Source organism: Ornithodoros turicata, chromosome 1 (genome assembly GCF_037126465.1).
Source record: "Ornithodoros turicata isolate Travis chromosome 1, ASM3712646v1, whole genome shotgun sequence".
NCBI classification, from domain to species: domain Eukaryota; kingdom Metazoa; phylum Arthropoda; class Arachnida; order Ixodida; family Argasidae; genus Ornithodoros; species Ornithodoros turicata.
This window is the reverse complement of record NC_088201.1, coordinates 126,592,227-126,613,215: the sequence shown is the minus strand read 5'-3', so window position 1 is coordinate 126,613,215 and position 20,989 is coordinate 126,592,227. Positions and strand designations below refer to the sequence as shown.

The window sequence follows — 20,989 nt, the reverse complement described above, 5'->3', positions numbered from 1 at the left end:
AAGGCCACCGACACACGAGGCGGTGAAGAAGGAGGAAACACTGAGTGAATTTTATTTTAGTGTATTTACAATACTGTTTACCCATACTTGGAGGTATAGTCGCAGGTGGATAGGTCACATGGCAATTTACAACAACACAAGAACATACAATAACAACAGATGTTGCAGTTGTTGTTAAGGGAAAATTTATTATGAACGTAATACACAAGCGGTCCTCAACGCACTTCCTGACTAACAGTCCCATGTCAGATATTGTCTTCCGTGGGTAGGAAAATTTGATTGGCTGAAGTGTGGGAAAGGAAAATCAGAGCACGACTGGACGCTGCTGCATTGAGAGAAGCCATCGAACAGTCTATACAGTGCTTTGAGGTAGAGAACGAAAAGCATACCTCATTTGAGCATCTCAAAATTCTGGTCGACTGTCCACACCGACGAGACTTTAATGTTCCTACACATCGTTGATGAAGGTGCCCCATTCCTGCAGTATTCAGTTGTGCTGAAGCAAGATCTCTCACTGTTGGTGTTCAAGGACAGGGTACAGCTTACAGTCCTCACAGAAACCGTCCCCAAAACCGTGGAAGACACAAGAGTTGTCATGGGAGTATTGAAGGAAGTAGAGAACTTTGATGTCAACTGTACTCCCCCTGAAGGCGTCGACGCATCGCAGCCGGTGATATCTCTCGTACGAACACTGATTAATGATTTGAAGTCAGCTTCAGTGTCGCCAGATGAGTCAGCATATGCCTTTTCGGAACAGATAAGTCTCTTAACCAAGAAGCCTCCGGGTCCTCCTCAAAGCTCGTCTTGCCTGACCCGTCAACCATAAAACGGGTTTGCGCTGGATATGAAGTTAACCCCCAGCGTGAGCAAAGTGATGGGAATTTTCTTTCCTACATGAAGAAGAGAGCAAAGCAAATGGCAGAGCGTGAAAGAGTGGTGACATTAATGCTGGACGAGGTGCACCTGAAGGAGGGCTTTGACTACAAAGGAGGAACCATTGTAGGGGCTTTTGTCAATATAGCTGAACCTGCGAAAAGTGCACATGTGTTTATGACTCAGAGCTTGTTGTCGCCAAACAAAGACGTGGCCCATATTGTACCCGTTTATAGGATCACGGCTGAAGTCCTGTATCAGCTTCTCCGAAGAGTTATTGTGGAGCTTGAAAAGATAGGCTTTAGTGTCATTGCTGTTGTCACTGACACCAACTCCATCAATCGCAAAGCCATGTCTTTCTTTGTGAATCCTTCGAGATTGGACATTGTCTTCCCACATCCATCTGACAGCAGTCGACCGCTCTTTTACATCGTGGACTCCGTCCATTTGCTGAAATGCATACGCAACAACTGGATCAACAAAAAAAAAAAATCATGGGAGGGTCATGTATCACTCTTCTTTTCATCATGTACTCGAATGAGCTCCCACACCTATGCCCTGTGCAAGTTTCAACACCCTGTGCAAACTTCATTCATCTGAACAAGAAGAATTGACATAGCTGAGCCACGGATTGACCATGAAAGCACTGAACCCATCCAACTTTGAACGACAGAACGTAAAGTTGGCACTGCAAGTCTTCAGCAGTTTTGTGGTGGAAGTGTTGAGGCAGCGTAGCGATAGACTTGAAAATGCAGATGAGACTGCTGAACTTGTGGACATAATAGTGAGATAGTGGTCAGTGGTAAACGTGAAGACTCCCAGAAAGGGCCAAAGACTCCGTGATCCCCTCCAGCAGCCAGTGACTTCGATGACTGAGCCCCAGATTGTGTTTTTGAATAGTGTTGTTGAATGGCTTGACGAATGGCAGCAGTAGAACATTGACTCGAGCAGATTAACACGGGAGACCCATCAAGCTTTTTGTCTCACATGCTATGCACTGACAGAAGTCTCAAGGTACTGCCTGGAAGAACTCGGCTTCACGTATGTTTCCTTGGAAAATTCCAGACAGATAGTCTCGAAGAGAGATTTGGCCAATATAGAAGGTTATCTGGAACACAGTATCACATATCCGTGAGGCGGATCTACGAGTCTGAAAACAAACTGAGACTGCAGAAGATGATGTCTTTGCCTTTAGATGAAGAAATGGGCGAAATGTCAAACTCGCCTGCTGATGATGACCAGGACTTTGACACTGAAATCACAGATGAAGACATAGCAAGTAAAAGAGATGTCATGGCTGCTATAACCTACGTCGCAGGCTATTGCGCTCATTCGACGTTAAAGAAGTTAGCTTGCAAGCCATGTGAAGAGAATCTGGTCCTAACGCACCGAGAACTCGTAATCGAAAGTTCAATGATTGAGAAAATGACGAGAAAATGACGAGAAAATGACGATGAAGTTCCCTCAACCATTTGTGGTGAATTCAGTTCTCTATACCGAGCTTGTAGTAGAAAAACTGATGTCTGAGAAACATGCTGTGCGGTTTCATGCAGCTAGGAACCAAAGACAATTGGTGGTGAATCTGACGCAGTCACTGCTGGATACCTTTGAGGACTTCGACTGCTGTGTGAATGGCCACGCGCCAGGTCTGGTACTCTGCCACATTCTCTATGCAGCAACAAATACAGTGCTCAAGAATTACTGCAAGAAAAGGAATGACATGCCACTTGAGCAAAAGACAGCAGGGAAGAACAGGAAGGCAGCAACACTGAAGCACACTTCGCTTGTACATAGAGGTTGTAAATATGGACAATAACTTGTGAACAGCAAAGCTGCACCTCAGTCTCAGCTCGATACTTTTGCACGACAGTCAGCTTATTTGACAACTGTGTGTGATAGTTACGCTACATCTGTCGTTATTTTGAAGTCAATCACCATGTAGTATATTTCCTTATACGTCTATTGTGTTCGTTCATTAATTTAGCTTGTTGTGAAAAATTAAGCAGCTTCCCCTTATGCTGGGACTGCAATGTCTTGGGTTTGGAATAAAATGTTCGGTGTTGCTTCTTCCGTAAAGATAGCATTCGCGCGGCTTTTATTGCACCACTGCAGCTGTTCTGCTTCACTGTTATAAGGAAATAATAGAGACTAAAGCGCGATGTGCATGCGAAGGCGCGTTTGCAATCCTCTCTTTGTGCTTGCGAGACTACAGTCGCTGCTCCCCAGAGCCGAGGGACCGATCGTGGTGACATCACGTTTGCATGGAGTGGCCTTGTTACTCTAGGTGGCATTGGCACTACGCGTGAAACCGCAATTTACAATTATCATGAGTTCGTTAGCACAACTTTTCCAAAGGAATGGTACTTCGCTTCGCAAATAATTCCCTCGTGTGTCGAAATTAACACGCTTTTTTAGCTTTCACTGGAGTTTGAAAACGAAACTGTACGATCTCATTGTCACATAAGACAGCGCCATCGGCATTAGTGTTTGTTTTGAATTCAACGAGCTGGCCGAGGTGGTTGTGGTAGCGTTACGTCCTAGTTTTGAACATAAAAACTACGCACAAATGTGAACAACGTTGAATATGTGTTTCTGAAGTTCTGCATTATGTGTCGTAGTTTGCTTTCCAACCTGTGCACAGGTGGAAGTATGAGAAAATACAACGGATGCATTCGGGGCAGATGTGACTACCGGTCGTTGGTGTGACGTCTTTGAATGTGCATTTCGTCCGGCATCATGTGGGCTGATACGGACTACAAGAAGAGAGGACGGAAAATGTGACCGAAGAGTCGATTATGCTTTTCTAATGTGGTGTATTCACACTTGCAGAAGAAATAACATTGCACTTTTTTGTACTTTTATATTATGGTGTGCATGCTTCTCCTAAATGTGTATCATCAACGGTAGCCATAATATAGACAGTATTGTTACACGTACTTGTCTGTTCCTATTCCTGATTATTCAGTATACTGTCTGCAAACAATTAGCAGACTCCTAACAGCTGGGACACTTTTGCAGTAGAAACAAACCTGTGATATCTTGTTGTATTGTTGGCTGATTTTAATAACGGAATAACGGGCAGAGCGTGTTGGTTGAATGTTGTACATTCATGTATGCATGGTACAAACCAGGATCCCTTCATGGTGTTTTCTGATGCTCGACTACTGAACATTACATAATGCATGCTGTTTCACGTATTCGATCCCGTGAGGTACTTGACTCCTCAGCACCCTCACGAGCCTCTAAAAGCTGTGCATAGTTGTAAACGTTTAGAGAAAAACGAACAGGACAGCAGCGTGTTCTTGCTGTGGTGCCGCGCTGTACTGTCTTTTTCCCAGCTCTCCCCCGCTCACGTGTTCAACTATATGCACAGCATTTAGTGCATTGTGAGGTTCCTGAGGAACCAAGGACATCACGGGATTGAACGCATGAGACATCATAATGTTCAACAGTGGAGCATCAAAAACATCAGGGATCCTGGTCTGTAACATCAGAGCACAAACATCAGAGATCCTGGTGTGGAACATCAGAGAAAAGACACTAGGAACACCAGGGAATTCTGATGCTAAGGCTACGGTCCCACTTTCCTCCTTCCATATCGCGCGAGAAAGCTGACACAAGGGGAGCCACAACCCTATATCCAGTTGGTGTCTGGCAGCAGCGGGTTCTGTTCCTAAACAGATTCTCTACAAAGTCCGTACTCCCAAAATACCCCTTCGGACTTGGGTTATCCCGCAAGCCTGTTATCCCTTCACAAAGGCCAAAGTCAATGGTTGCGGGGTGAGGGGAACGTTTACCGGAAGGCGTATCTAGACATATCTCCTACGAAGCAAGCAAGCAAGCAAGAATTCTTGCTTGAAGAAGCTTTCCGAGATCGTGCAACGCGATGATCGGGGCACAATAAACAGAGTCAGTATCACAGCACGTGCCACATGTAATATTATCGAGATCTAAAAAAGAAAATTTGATCACGATCTCTATCTCTTTTGTTTTGTTTCTTTTTCTTGTTGTATGTATCTTGTTTCTTCTTGCCATAAAAATGCCTTGTCACACACATGAAACAAGGGACATACTGAATTTCGATACTCTAGCCAACGAGAAAATGCCACGATAAGTGTGAAATTATACATATACATACATACCGGCCTCGGTGGCTCAGTTGGTAGCGTGTTCGCCTTCTGATCCCGAGATCGCTTCGAACCCGGCCGAGGACGCCAGCAACTTGGTGGCAGGGTACAAGTTGCTCAGACACGCCGTCTTCCGCGAGGGACGTTAAATACGGGGTGCCGTGTGGTGAGCTTTCATCGCACGTTAAAGAACCCTCAGGTGGGCAAAAGCAATCCACAGACCGACCGCTGTGGCGTCGCTCATGATCTCGGTTGTCTCGCGACGTAAACACCCAATTATTAAAAAATTAAACATACATACATACATACATACATACATACATACATACATCTGCTTTATCACTCAGAAAAATGTGTAGCACGCCGGTGTTTTCTCTCACTGTTGTTTCGGGTACCTGTTGTTTTGTTTGTTACGTTGCTGCCTTCATCATCTGAAGTATTGAGGAGATAGCGAGTCTTCCTTGTTTCGTAGCTTGATACATTTAGAAGGCGTTCGACGGTTTGCACGCCTGTTTCTGTGTCACCTTTTAGCTGTAACATTCTAAGCGGGGAATCTACTTTGTAATAAAGTGTGGTCAACCCTACGTGCGCTTTGTACTTGTGACAAAAAATTACAGGACGGTTATATTAGTGTAACGCGAAGTTCAGCGTCAGTATGCGTGTGGTGAAATGAAGCCGCGTGAAAGTGAAAAACGAGAGAATAACATTTTGACTCTGCGTGTTTCCCTATTATATTACCTGCAAAAAATGTCGTTGATCACACATTTTCCGTGACGCGCTTTCCTTCTTTCATGCTTTTGAAAGTGTTACTGAAACACTCTGTGTGAGTGGTGCACAACGCGTAAAACAATTGAATAGACCGATCGCTGTGGCGTCGCTCATGATCTCAGTTGTCTCGCGACGTAAACCCCCAATTATAATAATTATAATAATAACAATTGAGCAGTGAACTCCATACTTTACGAACTAAAATTGCCACCTCCACCAATTGTGTTGATGGGAAAGTTATGCATCAACTTGTGCAACTTCAGGGAGGTGAATTGCATTGTTGCGTTTTTGGTGATACGATATGCCATGTTAGTTCCTCCTGTGTCGCTAAGGTGTGTGTTGGGAGCGCGCAATCAGATTTTTGCGAAATTCACCACGGTGGTGGCATTCGCCCCACGCTTTTTTTGCTTTGTCATTTCTTTTTACAAATTATCAGAACTCTCTCTCCGGTTTCGGCTTTTTTGTTTTTATGATAATCATTTTCTTCGGCCTTGTGATAGTTAGGCTTCATGATATTTCGGCACGTAACAACCTTAAGGGTCGATTCACACGATGCAACTTTTTGCTGCAACTCGGTTCCCGCCACAGTTGCGCGCAACCGAAGCTGCGCCAAAAAGGTCCCTTTCATACGGCGAGCAGCTCAGAATGCCGTAGTGGTCACCGAGCTCGCCAGATGGCGCGAAAAAAACATCATTATCATCATCGCACTGCGACTTCCACTCGTTACGACTTCAATCTGTTGCGAGTTTGATAATTTTGCATAATTTCCACTGGTCAGTGATAATTTCGTCGTCTCGCGTACTGCCGCTGCAATAACTGACACATGGAAGTCATCCTGATTGGTCGCGCTTGCAAGGCGGAGCCGCGTGATTGACAGGTTCCAGCTAGAGTTGCAGGAGAAATCGCTTGTGAAGCGATCGGCTCTGCAAGTCCTGCAACTCGGGTTGCGCAACCAGAGCATCGCGTTCACACGGTGCAACTTGGTGGCACGACCTGGTTACGCGCAACTAAAGTTGCATCGTGTGAATCGATCCTAATTTTGAAAACAGCCACCCGGCCCCTTCCTGATTCCGTTACATTGTATAACCTTGCTGCTTTATCACCAGAAGCATCGCGATTCCGGGGCTATCGTTTCTCTTCTTGTTGTTTATTATTATTGCGTTTATTGTTGCGTATTATTCTTATCTTTAGTCTAATACCGTTTAGCGAGGAATAAATGGATTTTCTAATAGATCGTAAATGCAATATGGCACAAAACGTTATGCGGACTTGGTGAATTTCGGAGTGCCATTCAAGAAATCATGGAACGAAAATTCATTCCAAGCTCTCCTACGGATAAATGGCGTTAGTCACACAGGTTCCGTAGCACAGTTGCCCTAAAACAGTTGACATGGTTACAGAAATACCATGTTGTTATTTTTATTTTACTAAGTTATTAACTAACTAACTAGCATGTTTTTGTGGCTTCATAAGAAGAACTATTAGCTGGGAAGCCACATATGTAAGGACGCGTACAGGATCGGACACACATAAGAGTATCGCGGGTGCGCATGACCTGCAAGTACGCCAGCGCCGCGTAACGGATGTTCGTGGGTTTGAGACCTCGCGCCTAGTGAACGTTCGCCACCTCTCGGTTGGGTTCCTCATTGCTCTCGTGGCGCCGGCGGGCGGGGAGACCCACCTGCCCTTGCTATTCAATGTCTGCTGGAGATGTTTTGATCAGTGCGTGGCGCGACGTATATTTGTCCTATCGGAATCGAGAATAAAAGTGAAACAGGCGCATGTCGCGGCATACGTTGTGTCGTTACTACGGTGTTAAAACGGTGTTGTTAAATCTTCCGATTTTGTCGTGTAGTAACTGTTTATTGTTATGTATAGTTATCTGTTTATTTTCTTGTTATGACGTTTGCAAAGGATGCATCGTATGTCATTACATGCGCCTGTTTCACTTTCCTTCTCGATCCCGATAAAACGTTGATGTCGTAAAAGATTATGCCGCGCCACGCACCGATCAAAGCATCGCCAGCAGAGTCTGAATAGCAACAGCAGGTAGGTCTCCCCACCCGCCCGCGCCACGAGAGCAATGACGAACCCAACCGAGAGGTGGCGAACGTTCCCTAGGCACGAGGTCTTAAACCCAGGAGCATCCGTTACGTGGCGCTGGCGTACTTGCAGGTCATGCGCTCCCGCGATACTCTTATGTGTGTCCGACCCTGTACATGTTCACTCGCAAGAGTCAAGGACGTTGGCAGATGTAAGGAACGTTTTACGGAAGGTTTTCAAGATCGTGCAATGCGAAAGACAAGAATATTTCACACTGAGGCAGTCTCACAGCATATGCCTAATCGGATTTCGTCAATTCCCCCCCCCAAAAAAAGGTAAATTTTATCACGATTTGCTATATCTTGTTATCTCTTTCCTTTGTTTTTCTTCTTGCCATAAACATGGATTTGTCCGACAAACTCCCCTTACGACAAACAACGTAACGAATTTTTACCATGGTGCAGACGGTACCTGAATTCAGTCATGCGCCCAAGCGGCAAAATGTACTGAAAGTCGGGTGCAATAGGGGTGGACGGGTAGGTGGAAGGCCTTGAACAGAGTCGTGAAACTAAGGAACATCGATAAGACACATACCGTCCACCCCTATTGCACTCGACTTTCAGTACATTGTGCTGCTTGGGCGGGGTACATGACGGCACACACGTGCGTAATTCGGGGACGGATTTTTCTTTTGTGTGTTTGTGGCTGGACACGTTTCCCTGTCGATAGACAGTGTTGTCCGTAGCGGTGCCACTAGCAGCGCAGCTGTTTTCGTTACTTTTTTCAGTAGCGTAGGAGCGGTCGCGCTAAATTTCTAACCAATAGCTGAAAAATAATTTCCGTTAAAAGTTTTGGTAATGTGTCCGACGCTGCTACCCCTACTTTCCCGCTACTTTAGTGGGTAAGACAAAAGAAGTAACTCATATTCTACGCTATTTCACTTCGACAAGGCGGTTTCCGTGTCTGAAGTCTCACAATCCGGCATGATCAAAGTGATATTCTCTAATTTCTGTGCGCTCTTATTCTGCCTAAGTTTTCAGAGCTGGTATCGAGATTTTTCGTGCTTATTGTTCCCGCATAAAACAATACTACTAGGATAGTGGTACTACGAACTTAGAGAAGAGGAAGTGGGTAAAGGATAGGGTAGTAGATGAGGAGGAAGAGATTAACAAGGTTCTAACGGAGAACGTACGGAACGTGCCTGACCTCCATATATTTAGAACACTACAATTTTATTGTCTAAGCGTTTTGTGGGCTTTACTCATCATGGTTACGTACATGTTCGTCATAAAAAAGAATATCTTACGAGGCAGCTTGGTATTAGCGCCACTACATATTTCCTTCCGGTAGCGGTACCGCGCTGCGTTTCGGTCACGTCGGGCAACACTGAGTAGGACTTTTTGGTCGGCCATCTTGGTGGAGTCAGGATTCGGGAGCTGTGAATGGGAAGCCGCTCGGTTCAGCTGGCGGCCGAAATGACTGAACTGCGACGTTTCCCTACGTATGATGACAACATGTGGAAGAACGACTTAGGCGCACTTGCACACCTGTCAGATGATACGGTACAGAGCTTTTGTGCTCTTTCGGCACCGTCGTCACGGCAGCAAAAGAAGTCCTACGCTTTCGCCGTGGAAGCGTACACACTGCCTTCTTCACTGCTCACAAACAACTGTGACTCGAAGTACGTGAACTGCTGTTTTGTAGTGGAACACATTGTCCACAATATTGACTTGCACGCGCAATCGAGCTCGAGCAGCCGCACTGCGTTCGGTGTTTAGTGCATGCGCCGTTCGTGTGCATTCGAAGTGACGGCAGTTTTCCTTCACCACCACTGCGGTAAAATGTGCGTCCGCCGAAGTTTCTGGTCACATTCTTGCTTATCGTATGCTATACGTAAGTGCTATTTCTATGACGTTCTGAGTTAAAAAAGCAAAAAGCAAAATAAACACACTGTGCTATCAGCGCAAAGATGTGAAGAGTGTGTTGGTTGAAGTTACACATGGCTATTAACGAAAAAGACAGAGGTGGGCACGGATAGCCCGTGTCCGTCTGTCCTTTTCTGTCATCGCCACAGGTATGCAATGAACTTCATGTGACTGAGTTACGTCTCGCTTGATGGCAATAAACCAATAATCCATTTCTTGTATAGTGTCTCATCATTTGGAAAACGGTGAAAGGACACCAATAAAAGGCAGAACACTGTTAGCATGTAACATGTTTTGCGTACCAGCAAGGCTCGAGGAGAACAACAATTTTATTTATTATCTCATTCTGAATAAGCTGCCCTTGTGGAAGCCCTGTTTGCTCAGGTCATTCAGGATCCATCCACAACGAGGTCCGCACATGAATGCCTTAGCTAACACAGCATCGCAACATTGCGCGATCGCAAAATTCCCCTCCTATGCAACACCTATCGTTTCATTCGAGTACCTCACGCGATACGTGACCGTTATGCGCGATCGCTGGATCATAGCCTCCTATATACTCAGTATAAAGGAGGCTATGGCTCGATGAGAGCAGCGGACGTTCTGGAGAGAAGCTCAAGTGCAGTTGGAAGACAAACACACAAGCTATCTGGCACACGAGACTGCACGTAACACAAGTACTAGCTGTTTTTCTTGTTAGCCCTGTTTCATTACGTTCAGTATTATCAACGTACAACGCCCTCATCACTAGGGCCCGGAGTTTTAGGCATTTGCTTGTAAATGCCTATAAACGTCTAAATACGGCATTTCCGGGGTTGCCTGCCTTTTTATCGAGTCTACTGGACTGTAGCCTTCTTTAACGTTTTTAGATTCCATAAGTGTTTTTTAGAGGTGCAAGTGCGAGTGGACCTTTCAGGCTAATGCTGAGTGTAGCGTTTTGGTATTCGTTTCTGCGTGTTTGCACCTTTTGTTCCATTTTGTGTTTGGTTTCCTTCAGTACCCTGGGTTACTAGAAGGGGTTGATGTATATTTGATCAAAACATTTGACCTTTCTTGGCCTTTCAATATCTTCGAGGACAGATAACTCAAAATATTACTCAGTATAGCGCGGTTCATGGCCGAGCCATCATTGGTGTGCCAGAAGCCATTAAACGAGCAAGATTTCCCGGAAGGAGCATTCGGAAACACCCACAAAGCAAAAGAGCGTACCAGATTAACGTGCCTATTTTTGTATTTGATTGCTTATTCTGGTGTTTTTGAGGGACTAAACGCCTGCCTGTTTCCGTCGTTTTTAGTGCCTAAATTTCCAGGCCCTACTCATCACTTAAAAAGAGCCCGTGGTATAGTCCGTGCGTGCCATTCACTGCATTTCACGGCCGCTTCAAGGGTTACTGCCAGGCATACTGAACAGAGCAAAGTGAGTGATACCAACAACGTTCCCGTCGCTGTCTTTGGTTCCACGTTGTTTACACAATGGAACGCAGCAGTGCGTGGGCATTCTTGTGTCAAAAAAAGGTACGATCCCGCAGTGTATGTGCACGTACAGGACGATACATGTAGTACAGCAGCAGCCTAACGCGCGCGTTTCTCGACGCTACCAATATGGCCGCCCTAGTTACAGCCGCTACCGTGAGATGGCGCGTCGCATTTTGCATATCACCTATTGCGTTTCGTTTTAGAGGAGTAGCGAATAGCGGTACTCCGCTACCTAAGCGTAGCGGGCCTAACACTGCCGACCGAAGCGACAGGACGCAGAAAAGCTGGTGCATAACCTGGTTCTTTTCGTTCGATTGGAAAACAATGAAGCAAAAAATAGAAAAGATAAAGGAACAAGACGAAGAAGCGTGTGCTTGGGACACGGAAGAGAATTAGCTCTTAGTCCTTTCTGTGTTCGCATTCGTTGCCTAACAGAGACAATTCTTTTGTAGGAGCCTGCTTGTTGCCCCTAACAGCTTTATCTAACACGCAGAATGTCAGTGACACTTGCAGTAACCGAAGATGATTCAGCATGCGCAGGGTGGTGCGCAATTGCTATGATTCAAACCTATTGCGGTAATTAGGTTCATTACGATAATTATATTGATAATACCGACTAGAGTTTTATATTCCATTGAGACCAGGGCTGCTTGCGTACCGAAGATACTGCTGCACGAAATGCTACAGTCGTTCATTGTACCGCTAGACTTGGTCCACAGGTACACTACACGCACGTATTGCTCACTAGTCGCAAAAATAGGGTTCTACGATTTTTGGTTCCGACCACAACAACGATTATGAGCCAAAGCTACGCCGAGGGCACGTTGCGAGAATGTGAGAAAGACAAACAAGGAAGCACACAAGAGAAGTGTTTCGAATAACAGCCTTGTGCGTTCCCCTACGATATCCTCTTAGAATTGGACATGTGGTACAACAACCGAAGAAATGTGAATGTGCGCGCTTTCCCGTTATTTGTCTCTGTCATCTGTCATCTGGCCGTTTGCCATGCTGACCCTATTGCAGCAGGACAGTGGTCGGAAATCTCGTGCAAGGTGGTCTATTTCCTGCTCTCGCATAACGTATTCAAGTGTTAGAAGACTTTTGTGGGAGAAGCTAATCCAGTTTGCTAATAAGCATGATAACTTTTCATGAGAGCGCAGGACGTTGGAGAAGGTAAAAAAAGAAAACAAGAACATAGGGTGAGACTAAAGGAACATACGGGTCAAATATCAGGTACGTGAGTACGGGCATGGTGATGAACATGCCCGTGCTGAGTTCATCGTACTGTGGAAGCGGCCATTAACTTGGCGAGGGTAAAACAACGGGACGATATAATACTAATTGGGGGTTTTCGTCGCGAGACAATTGAGATCATGAGCGACGCCACAGCGGTCGGTCTGTGGATTGATTTTGCCCAGCTGAGGCTTCTTTAACGTGCGATCACACTGCGCCCCGTATTTAACGTCCCTCGCGGAAGACGGCGTGCCTAAGGAACTTGTACCCTGCCACCAAGTTACTGGCGTCCTCGGCCGGCTTCGAACCCGCGATCTCGGGATCAGAAGGCGAACACCCTACCGACTGAGCCACCGAGGCCGGTACAACGGGATGAGGTAGTGAGGCAACTGTAGCAAAGATATAGAAAAGGGGGAGATGGAACACAGCCATTAGAATTTGGTAAATGCACATATTGTTCATGGTAACATCCGGGTCGAGCAGAACCGCAACACATCGCACGCGCGTCTTTTGGATAGCTGCAAGTGAAAGTTGGCACCACTGTGGTAATTTGAAAAAAGGTAAAATGCACAAAAGCTTGGCAATGCTGTCATGGGGAGAAATAAAATATCGAAGTGAGATACACAGCAGAAGAGAGTTCCAAAGCTAGAAAACACTGTCAATTCTCACCCTGTTACTCCTGCGCTTTACCTCAAACCATAAAAAAAATCATCGGGGGAAAGTCGTAATACAGGTGCTTCTCAGTCTTGCCCCCCAGAGTCTCGGCAATGATACCAACTTTCTGTATTCCACTGATGCCTAAGACGATACAATGGGGCAAAGACCACAGCTTGGATTACCTACGGGGAAGAACAAATAAATAAGCGCAAACGCATCAGCGCAAGCGCACATGCGCACTGCACCAGTACAAAGTTACAACTTACCGTTTCTCTTTCGTCAGCCGCCGACACAGCTTGTAGACCGATTTCCGGCCGCAACTCTGCGGTTTCCGAGGATTCTTGCACGGCCGTGTCATTGCCGTGCGTTTCCAGTCTGTGCGACCCGGCAGCAGCAACGATACTATGAACGTGCAGCCTACCGCAATATCAACAGTTCAAATCACAACACGACTGTCAACACGGCGTGGAGTGGCGAACCTTCCACAGCTTCGCCGCCAATATGCTGGCGATGACTGAGTCCGCAGCACAGCAGGACGTAAACAACGTGACGTAATGAACAGAAGTGACGCAAGCGCCACCTTCCGCAGAATACTGGAGTTGATCACACGGTAGTTACATGCTCCGCCACGATGTGGCCACAGGAAATCTTGTATAGTTTCGGTTTTGTCGGAATGTGTTGGAATGGATTCCGAACGTAATAAGCCTAATAACGTAATGTCCCTGCGCCGTGCTCTTCCAATCATGCCGAAATTTTCAGGAATTGTTTTGCGCATAATTGCCCATCCACTGCCACCTTTAGGCTTGTGTGGTGACATTAGAACACCTCGATACAGAAGACCAAAGAAAGGCATTTTTTGATGTTTTTCTCAAGGGTCTTCCCAATTATCGGCGTCATATACCAATAAGAGCGAGACTGTCCACCCTCCATGCATCATAGAACAACGCAATGTAACAAATTGTGCACCGCTATTTGCTCTCCCTTTTTGCAGTCAGATTAGTAGAAAGACCACCCATAATCGGAGATACTGGCATGTTCCGGCCCTTATGGCGCCGCAACCGCATGCCTGGCCGAAAACCGGGAGACGGTCCCCCCAAGCCAAGAATCATAGCTTCCGAATGGCACCAGCTTCACCACCAAGAGATGAAAATGAGAGCTACAGGATTGGTACAAATTTGCCTCTTTTTAAGAGAGGAGTGAGACCATAGCCGTAACTTAAGAGAAGAAAACACCGGGAATGTCCCAAATCACAGCCACTCATAACACCAGAATGATTCTGGTGCTTTTTTTTTTTCAATAGGGCTTCGGTAATTTAAGGGTGCTTGAAATTAATTGAGGCTAATTAAGGGTTAAATAAATGAACTTATATATACGAGGGGTGTTCAAGTCAAACCGGGACTTTTCATTTTTCGCAAAAGTAAAATGAACTTACAGGCCAGAAATTAGTTTTATTTTTCAACGTAATCTCCAGCTGCACTAACGCACTTGTCCCAGCGTTTCACGAGGGCTTGGATGCCAGCAGCGTAGAAATCCTTACCGGCGCGTAGCAGCCATAATCGGACCGTATTCTTGACCTCGTCGTCGCAGCTGAAGTGGCGGCCCCCAAGGAACGCCTTCAGTGGCCCTAAGAGATGGAAATCGCTGAGGGCGAGGTCTGGACTGTAAGGGGGATGTGGCAGCAACTCCCAGCCAAGTTCCTGTAAGGTGCGTGTCGTGAGATGCGCGGTATGCTGGCGTGCATTGTTCTGTAGGAGGAGGACTCCTTTGGTGATGAGGCCCGGCCGCTGAAGCTTCAGCGCCTTATGCACACCCCTGAGAACCTGGCAGTAATATGCACTATTGATGGTGGTACCACTGCGCAGAAAATCAACATGAACAACGCCAGCCTTGTCATAGAAAACCGTGGCCATGACCTTACCCGCAGACGGGGTGCTTCGGAACTTCTTGGGAGCTGGCGAGCCCGAATGCTTCCATTGTTTTGATGCGCGTTTAGACTCAGGAGTGAAATGGTGCACCCACGTTTCATCGCACGTGATGATCCGATCAAGGAACGGCTGTCCTTCAGTGTCGAAACGGTACCTTAGCTCTTGGGAGATTTCCAGTCTTCTCTGCCGGCCAAACACGGAGAGCTGCCTCGGGACCCAACGGGCATTAACTTTCCGAAACTGGAGGTGTTCATGAATGATAGTGTTCAACGTTCCCACAGAAAGTTACGTCTTTCGAGCCAGTTTGAGACATGTTATCCGTCGGTCCTTGAGGATCAGGCGCTACACAAGTTGGATGTTCTCAGGAACTCTGAAACTGGGCTCTGAGCCGCCCCGGCCGGGATCGTCCTGCACTGATGTACGGCCGTCTCGGAACCGTTTGAACCACTCAAACGCTTTGCTGCGGCTAAGTGTATCGTGGCCATACTGAGCCTGAAGTCTTCTGTGAATTTCAGATGACTTGACGCCTTCATTCACGAGAAACTTCATGACAATTCGCTGTTCGATGTGCGCGCTCACCTCGTTGTCGGCCATCTTGTCCAGCACGTGTCTTGTGTTTTGCACAAACTTTGGACCACTACGTGGTGAACGCGGAGTCCTGTCGCGTGTGAAAATGACGAAAAAGAAGTAGCGCGAGCCATTTGTACACCCAGGAGACAGAAAGTCCCGGTTTGACTTGAACACCCCTTGTAGTGGCTGAAAGTGTCGAACCGGAAGTCAAGTATAGACTGGAGGTGAAGAACCGGAAGTCAGGTTAGACCGGAAATGGATAGGGGAATGAAGTACAGGCGGGAAATGGACAACCGGAAGTTGGGTTTAGACCGGAAGTGGATACCCGGAACCCAAGTATGAACCTGAAAAGACACTTAAAGGGGAATCACTTCGTCAGAAGTCTATGGGCGATTTTCGTTCGGACACGACACGTGAGCGCTCTAAACTATCATCTTAAGATTGGTACTGGTCTGTTCTCTTAGCTTTTCTCTAGTCAATTACATATTTTTTAGGGGACAAGGTTGAGCCGTTGATTTTTAATAAATTAAAGTTTGGCGCGTCTCGAACACGTGCTGCCATCTCGATAGAGTGTCGCACACTTAAATGTTTGCGAATTCGGGCTCAATACAAATCAACGGATAGTCCTGGAATTCTACAAAATGTGTCATTGACGAGGGTAAAGCAAGGAGAACACTCCAGTGTTTCTGTTTTTACGACGTTTCACGCTGTTTCTGAGCGGTGTGCGAACAAACTTTCTCTATTGTCTCCATGGAGCGGATGTACAGCGAAAGGGATGTCAACTTTGTTCAGCGTCGGACGCCCTGCGCGAGGCGTCAAAGGGCGCGTTAGGTTCGTGCTCCGGGAACGTTCCCTCTTTGAGGGGACCATTTAACACCTCCAAAGTGAGTTCCGGTGCACGTTCCCGGGTGCACCCTGCGCACCTCTTCTTCGGAGCTGGAGAACGCTGGGGAAGAGCGGGGCCAGTTCCGGAGCGTGACGCATGTCTCGGTGTACTGACTTTCGATACGGCGCAACCGTTGCAACACGTCGCAAGCGCTTATGCTCTTTGTGTTTCCGGAGTCATCGGATGTCGGCGGTAAATAGTGATACGATTACAGATGACTGCTATGGTCTACTGCTATATTTATTTAAAAGCAGAGGATAGAAGAAAGATCGATAGGTGGCGCGCGCTCAGCGGCTCTGGCGCAGAGCTTCTGGATAGTCTCACAAACACCATGGAGTGGAGACTCCAAGGGTACGTTCCCCTGAGAACCCGTGATATGGCGCTCGGGAGCCTGCCTAACGCTCCCAAAAATGTGAGCGTGCGCCGGCAATCTGCCCATGCCAGATATTTTTGCCCAGCGTCGGCGATTCCGGAAGCGTCAACTGCGGATGTACATGAGGCCTGTCAAATCAAAGCGCGCTTCCGCTACAAATCTGCGCCAGCTACTCTACCTTGTCATCTGCACGTGGTCCGCGGCTCGCGTGAGTCGTCATCGTCTTCTTCTTGGTATGGGGTGCTGTCGTCTGCTCGCTGTCTTTCCTATTGCACCGTTAAAACGCCATGCATTCTCTGCCAAGAAACATGTTTTCCTTTCGCAGTATTGGATATGCCTTTCGGTACATTACTAGGCACACGTTTTTAGACAGGTGTTGGATTTCGTTGCAAACTGTGTGATTTCACTAAGGTTTCACTTTCTGCTCTCGCAACAGTGACATCTGAGCAGGACTTTCCGACGCCGTCCGCTGGTTTTTCGTCCCATGGAGCTGTTGAAGGCGAACAAGTGGCGGCGGAACGCGCGTGGCAGTCCGCCGCGCGAAATTAAAAATTCGCATATTCATTGCAAAAATTCGCTCCATTTAGGTTGGCCTTTAATGCTAACGCACTTCTCGCATTTACCGCTATATCGCCACTGAACTTTTCCACTTTGACTCCCCTAATGCTAACACATTAATATCGTCACTTTAACGTGTGCTGGTGTCTCAACCCGCGCCTGTGCCTGCAGTGTGGTAGCCATAAACTATTTCGGGGGGTTCTATGGGGACTTTACATGGGGAGGGAGGAATCCGCCCACTTTTCCCTCTCTCAAATGTACTACCAAATATACGACTTCGGGGGTTTTGAACCCCCCCCCCCCCCCGGCTACGGCCCTGTGTGTAGACGCAGTGAGTAATGCTCCGTTTATTATTTCCAGATATCGGCGGAAGAAGACCCTGAAGTCGTGTTCGAGTCAATAGTGCCTTACATCGACAAGATCACTGCAAAAGCGTGATGGTCGACTGCACCCTGTTATTTCTTCAAAGCACATGCTTCAGGACACAGCCCCAATATTTTTGGATCATGTATTGTAAATTTACGTATTGGCGATCATACAATACGTATACACTATAATTACGCCATCTGTTCTTGATATCGTCTGGGCTGGTAGGTGGCATATTTGGCCATGCGCTAGGAACGCGTCACCGCAAACCCTTTCGGTACTGGACGTTCGTACTATGCCTTGTTAGGTGTATAAAATATTTCTTTCGTGGTGCACCCTTTCGTACCAGTCACAATTAGGCTCGTTCGATATCCGTGGCCATATATGTGTCGCGTACAGTAGAAGATATGTTCCCAGCTCACCTATAGCTTCACTGTTCACAGGTTCAAGTTTTGCACTGTATAAGGTAGTGTCAAGGACACCGTAGACGCCCACAAATAAAGATGCTGTTATTTTGAAGTTGCGAGCACAAGTGTAGTTATTGGCTGTCTCTAAGAAACTTCCAGGTCGTTACAATGATAGGCAGCAGATGGCGTTTATCGGTGCTATGTGTCCCTTTATACTCCATTTCACTTTACTGCCAAGGCCGAAGTTGCATCATTCCCAGAGCTCCACTGAACACAAAAAACAAAAACAATGCAAATATGTACCTCCACCCACACACTTGAGAAATAGTTGTGGAGGAGCTAAGCATTCCTTTCAGAAGTGGCACTCGGGGAATTCGCGCGACTGCTGAGGAATTCCAGATGGTCGAAATTTCCCCCTGTCGTACCCTGCGTGCAGCAGGTCACCACACATGATGTGTGTATTGATGCGCGATCACATAAAATAAAATGAAACAAAGTAAAAAATAAAAAGAAAGAGGAAGGCGTGCGCCTCACCTTTTCAACAAATCACAGCACAGGACGTTAGCTAGGAACGTGCTATGCGGTGCTGTTTGAAAGCACCGCGTGGCGCGCTCCTTTATTTTTCATTTTTTTATTTTTTGCACCAATTACGCGCTGCATATTTTGTAAAAAAAAAAGGACTTAACGCCTCCCGTTTCCAACAAATCAGGGGCGAGAACAATGTAATTCGGAATGATGATAGGCTACACTAAAAGAAAAAAGAAAACAACAAAACAGATGGTGGTGGTGGTGGTGGTAACTGCTGAAAGTGGTAGCGCCAAGCTTCACCACGTAGCATGCTCTTAGCCAATCATCATCCCGAATGACATCGTTCTGCCTCTTGATTGGTTAAGAACGGGAGGCGTACGCCTTCTTGGAACACTTATGTAATTCAAAGATAGGCATACGCCCCGCGCTTTCAAAAAATCGGGAGTGATAAAGACTGCGGGGCAACGACGCGAAATACGTCGACAAAGACGAGGAGCTGGGGCGCGAGCACAGAGAGCAAAAACAAGCTGGACGGTTTCACGTCAGTTCGGGCTAGCAGGTCCCTTCGATCCCCTGGATTTTTATTATTTTTTAATGTGTAGAAGCACATCGTACATGATGATCAGCAGCAGTAAAATGAATAATTTCTACTGAATAGTTTTCGTGCAAAAAAAATCGAGAAAATTCCGGCTCTGAATTCGAGTGTGTCAGTTTTGCCGTGTATTCACGCATATATCTCCTAAGTTTTTAAAGATATCGTAGTGAAAATATTTTATGCTTTAGTATGCCTGCAGGCCAGCAATCCGAGCGCATATTTTGGCGCGCGCTATAAGAAATGGCGAACATGCTCTCTCGCACCGTTTTGTGCCAACATCGACGCATGATTTCTCTAGCTGTAGATGTCAGTCATTACAATACTTGGTATCAGTTTACGCACCTTTTAATCCTCTTTCATTATGACATATCTATCGTGCGTATATCTCCCATAGGTATGTGGTGAAGCAGCCAAATGTTTAGGCATGTTTCGAGAAAAAAAAACAAGGATTTTGCGCGTCCGTTTCTCAAAAAGGCCCCTTTTGATTTCATTTATATTTTGCCAGGGCATGGCCCGATGTTAGACTTTTCAGGTGATGTAAAAAAAAATTCTGCTTCAAAAGGCGTACACTGGCGAATAGCGCGTTAAAACGCAGCCCTACTCTGCGCGCGTACGTGCCGGAGCCCGGCTGGCGGTACCGCGTGATGGCGGGCCTCCACTCGATGCGTCCTTTGTCTGGGCAAAGCTGACCGGCCTTAGCCTTACCTGAGCTACTTATTCGTCGGCTAACTTTTGACGTTCTGCTGAAGAAAGAATCCATGCCTGGGAGTTCGTTATTTCCCACAAAGCATCTGAATGAAAGTATGTTGCCGTAAAGCCGTATTTCAACGAATGGTCAGCGGAGGTAAAAACTCTCACTCTTGCGAGCTGCTTACATGGTGATAAGCATACTGTACAAATAAATATCAAGTTAGGTGTTGCTTTTTCCAGGGTTCCCGCAAGTTCCTTAGAAGCTTGCTCTACTTCATTTTACGATATTTTTAAGTTATGCGGAGGGCTTTCAGCACAAAACGCGTGTTCTGTGCTGAAGTTGGAGCAGTACCTTTCCTCTCATAGCTAAGGAAGTGGCCGAGTTCTCACATTTGTCATAATTACATTAGAGACGTTCAGAGCAAAGCCATACGGGAGGAAAATACTAATCCACCTTCCAAGACGCACATAATGCTCTTCGATTTCACTGAAAACTGAACTGTAGCTATGCTTAGCGAAATACAAGCGTGCCACTGGGGAGAAACAGATTTCCATATTCACATGTGTGGTAACAGCTGGCACGGAAACGTACACTTTTGGTGTGGTGAGCGAGGACTTGTGTCACGATTCAGCAAATTCACTGTTAGCTTCCATCGCTATTGAAGAGTGGCTTGACGAGCTCAGCTAGTTTCCTCTTGCAGCTAATGATTTACATGTCAGATGGAGCAGCGAGCTATTTTAAAAATCGGCATGGCCTCTATGAGGTCTCCAAACCTAGTTTTGCGAGCGCGACATGGCTGTTCGCAGGAACAGGCCACGAAAAAAGTGCGGGTGACAGGATCGATGAAATAATCAAACACCATGCTGGACCCCCCTCTTGCGTTCACCCCAGCAAGATGTCATCCTAGGGTCACAATATATTATAACGTGCTTGCAAAAACACCTAAAGCGCGTTCATTTACGCCATCTACGCGCTGAGGATGTGGCTT

General features: G+C 46.5%; 1 protein-coding gene across 1 annotated transcript in view; it reads left to right on the top strand.

Annotated features, from left to right (window-relative positions):
- Nucleotides 1-18,299, top strand: part of LOC135368727 (FYN-binding protein 1-like) — a 152,432-nt gene extending 134,133 nt beyond the window's left edge. Inside the window, exon 7 of the mRNA XM_064602201.1 lies at nucleotides 17,775-18,299. Within this exon, the coding sequence (XP_064458271.1) occupies nucleotides 17,775-17,852 (78 nt within the window). The 3' untranslated portion in view covers nucleotides 17,853-18,299. The remainder of the gene's footprint in view (nucleotides 1-17,774) is intronic.
- The last annotated feature ends 2,690 nt before the right edge of the window (nucleotides 18,300-20,989 follow it).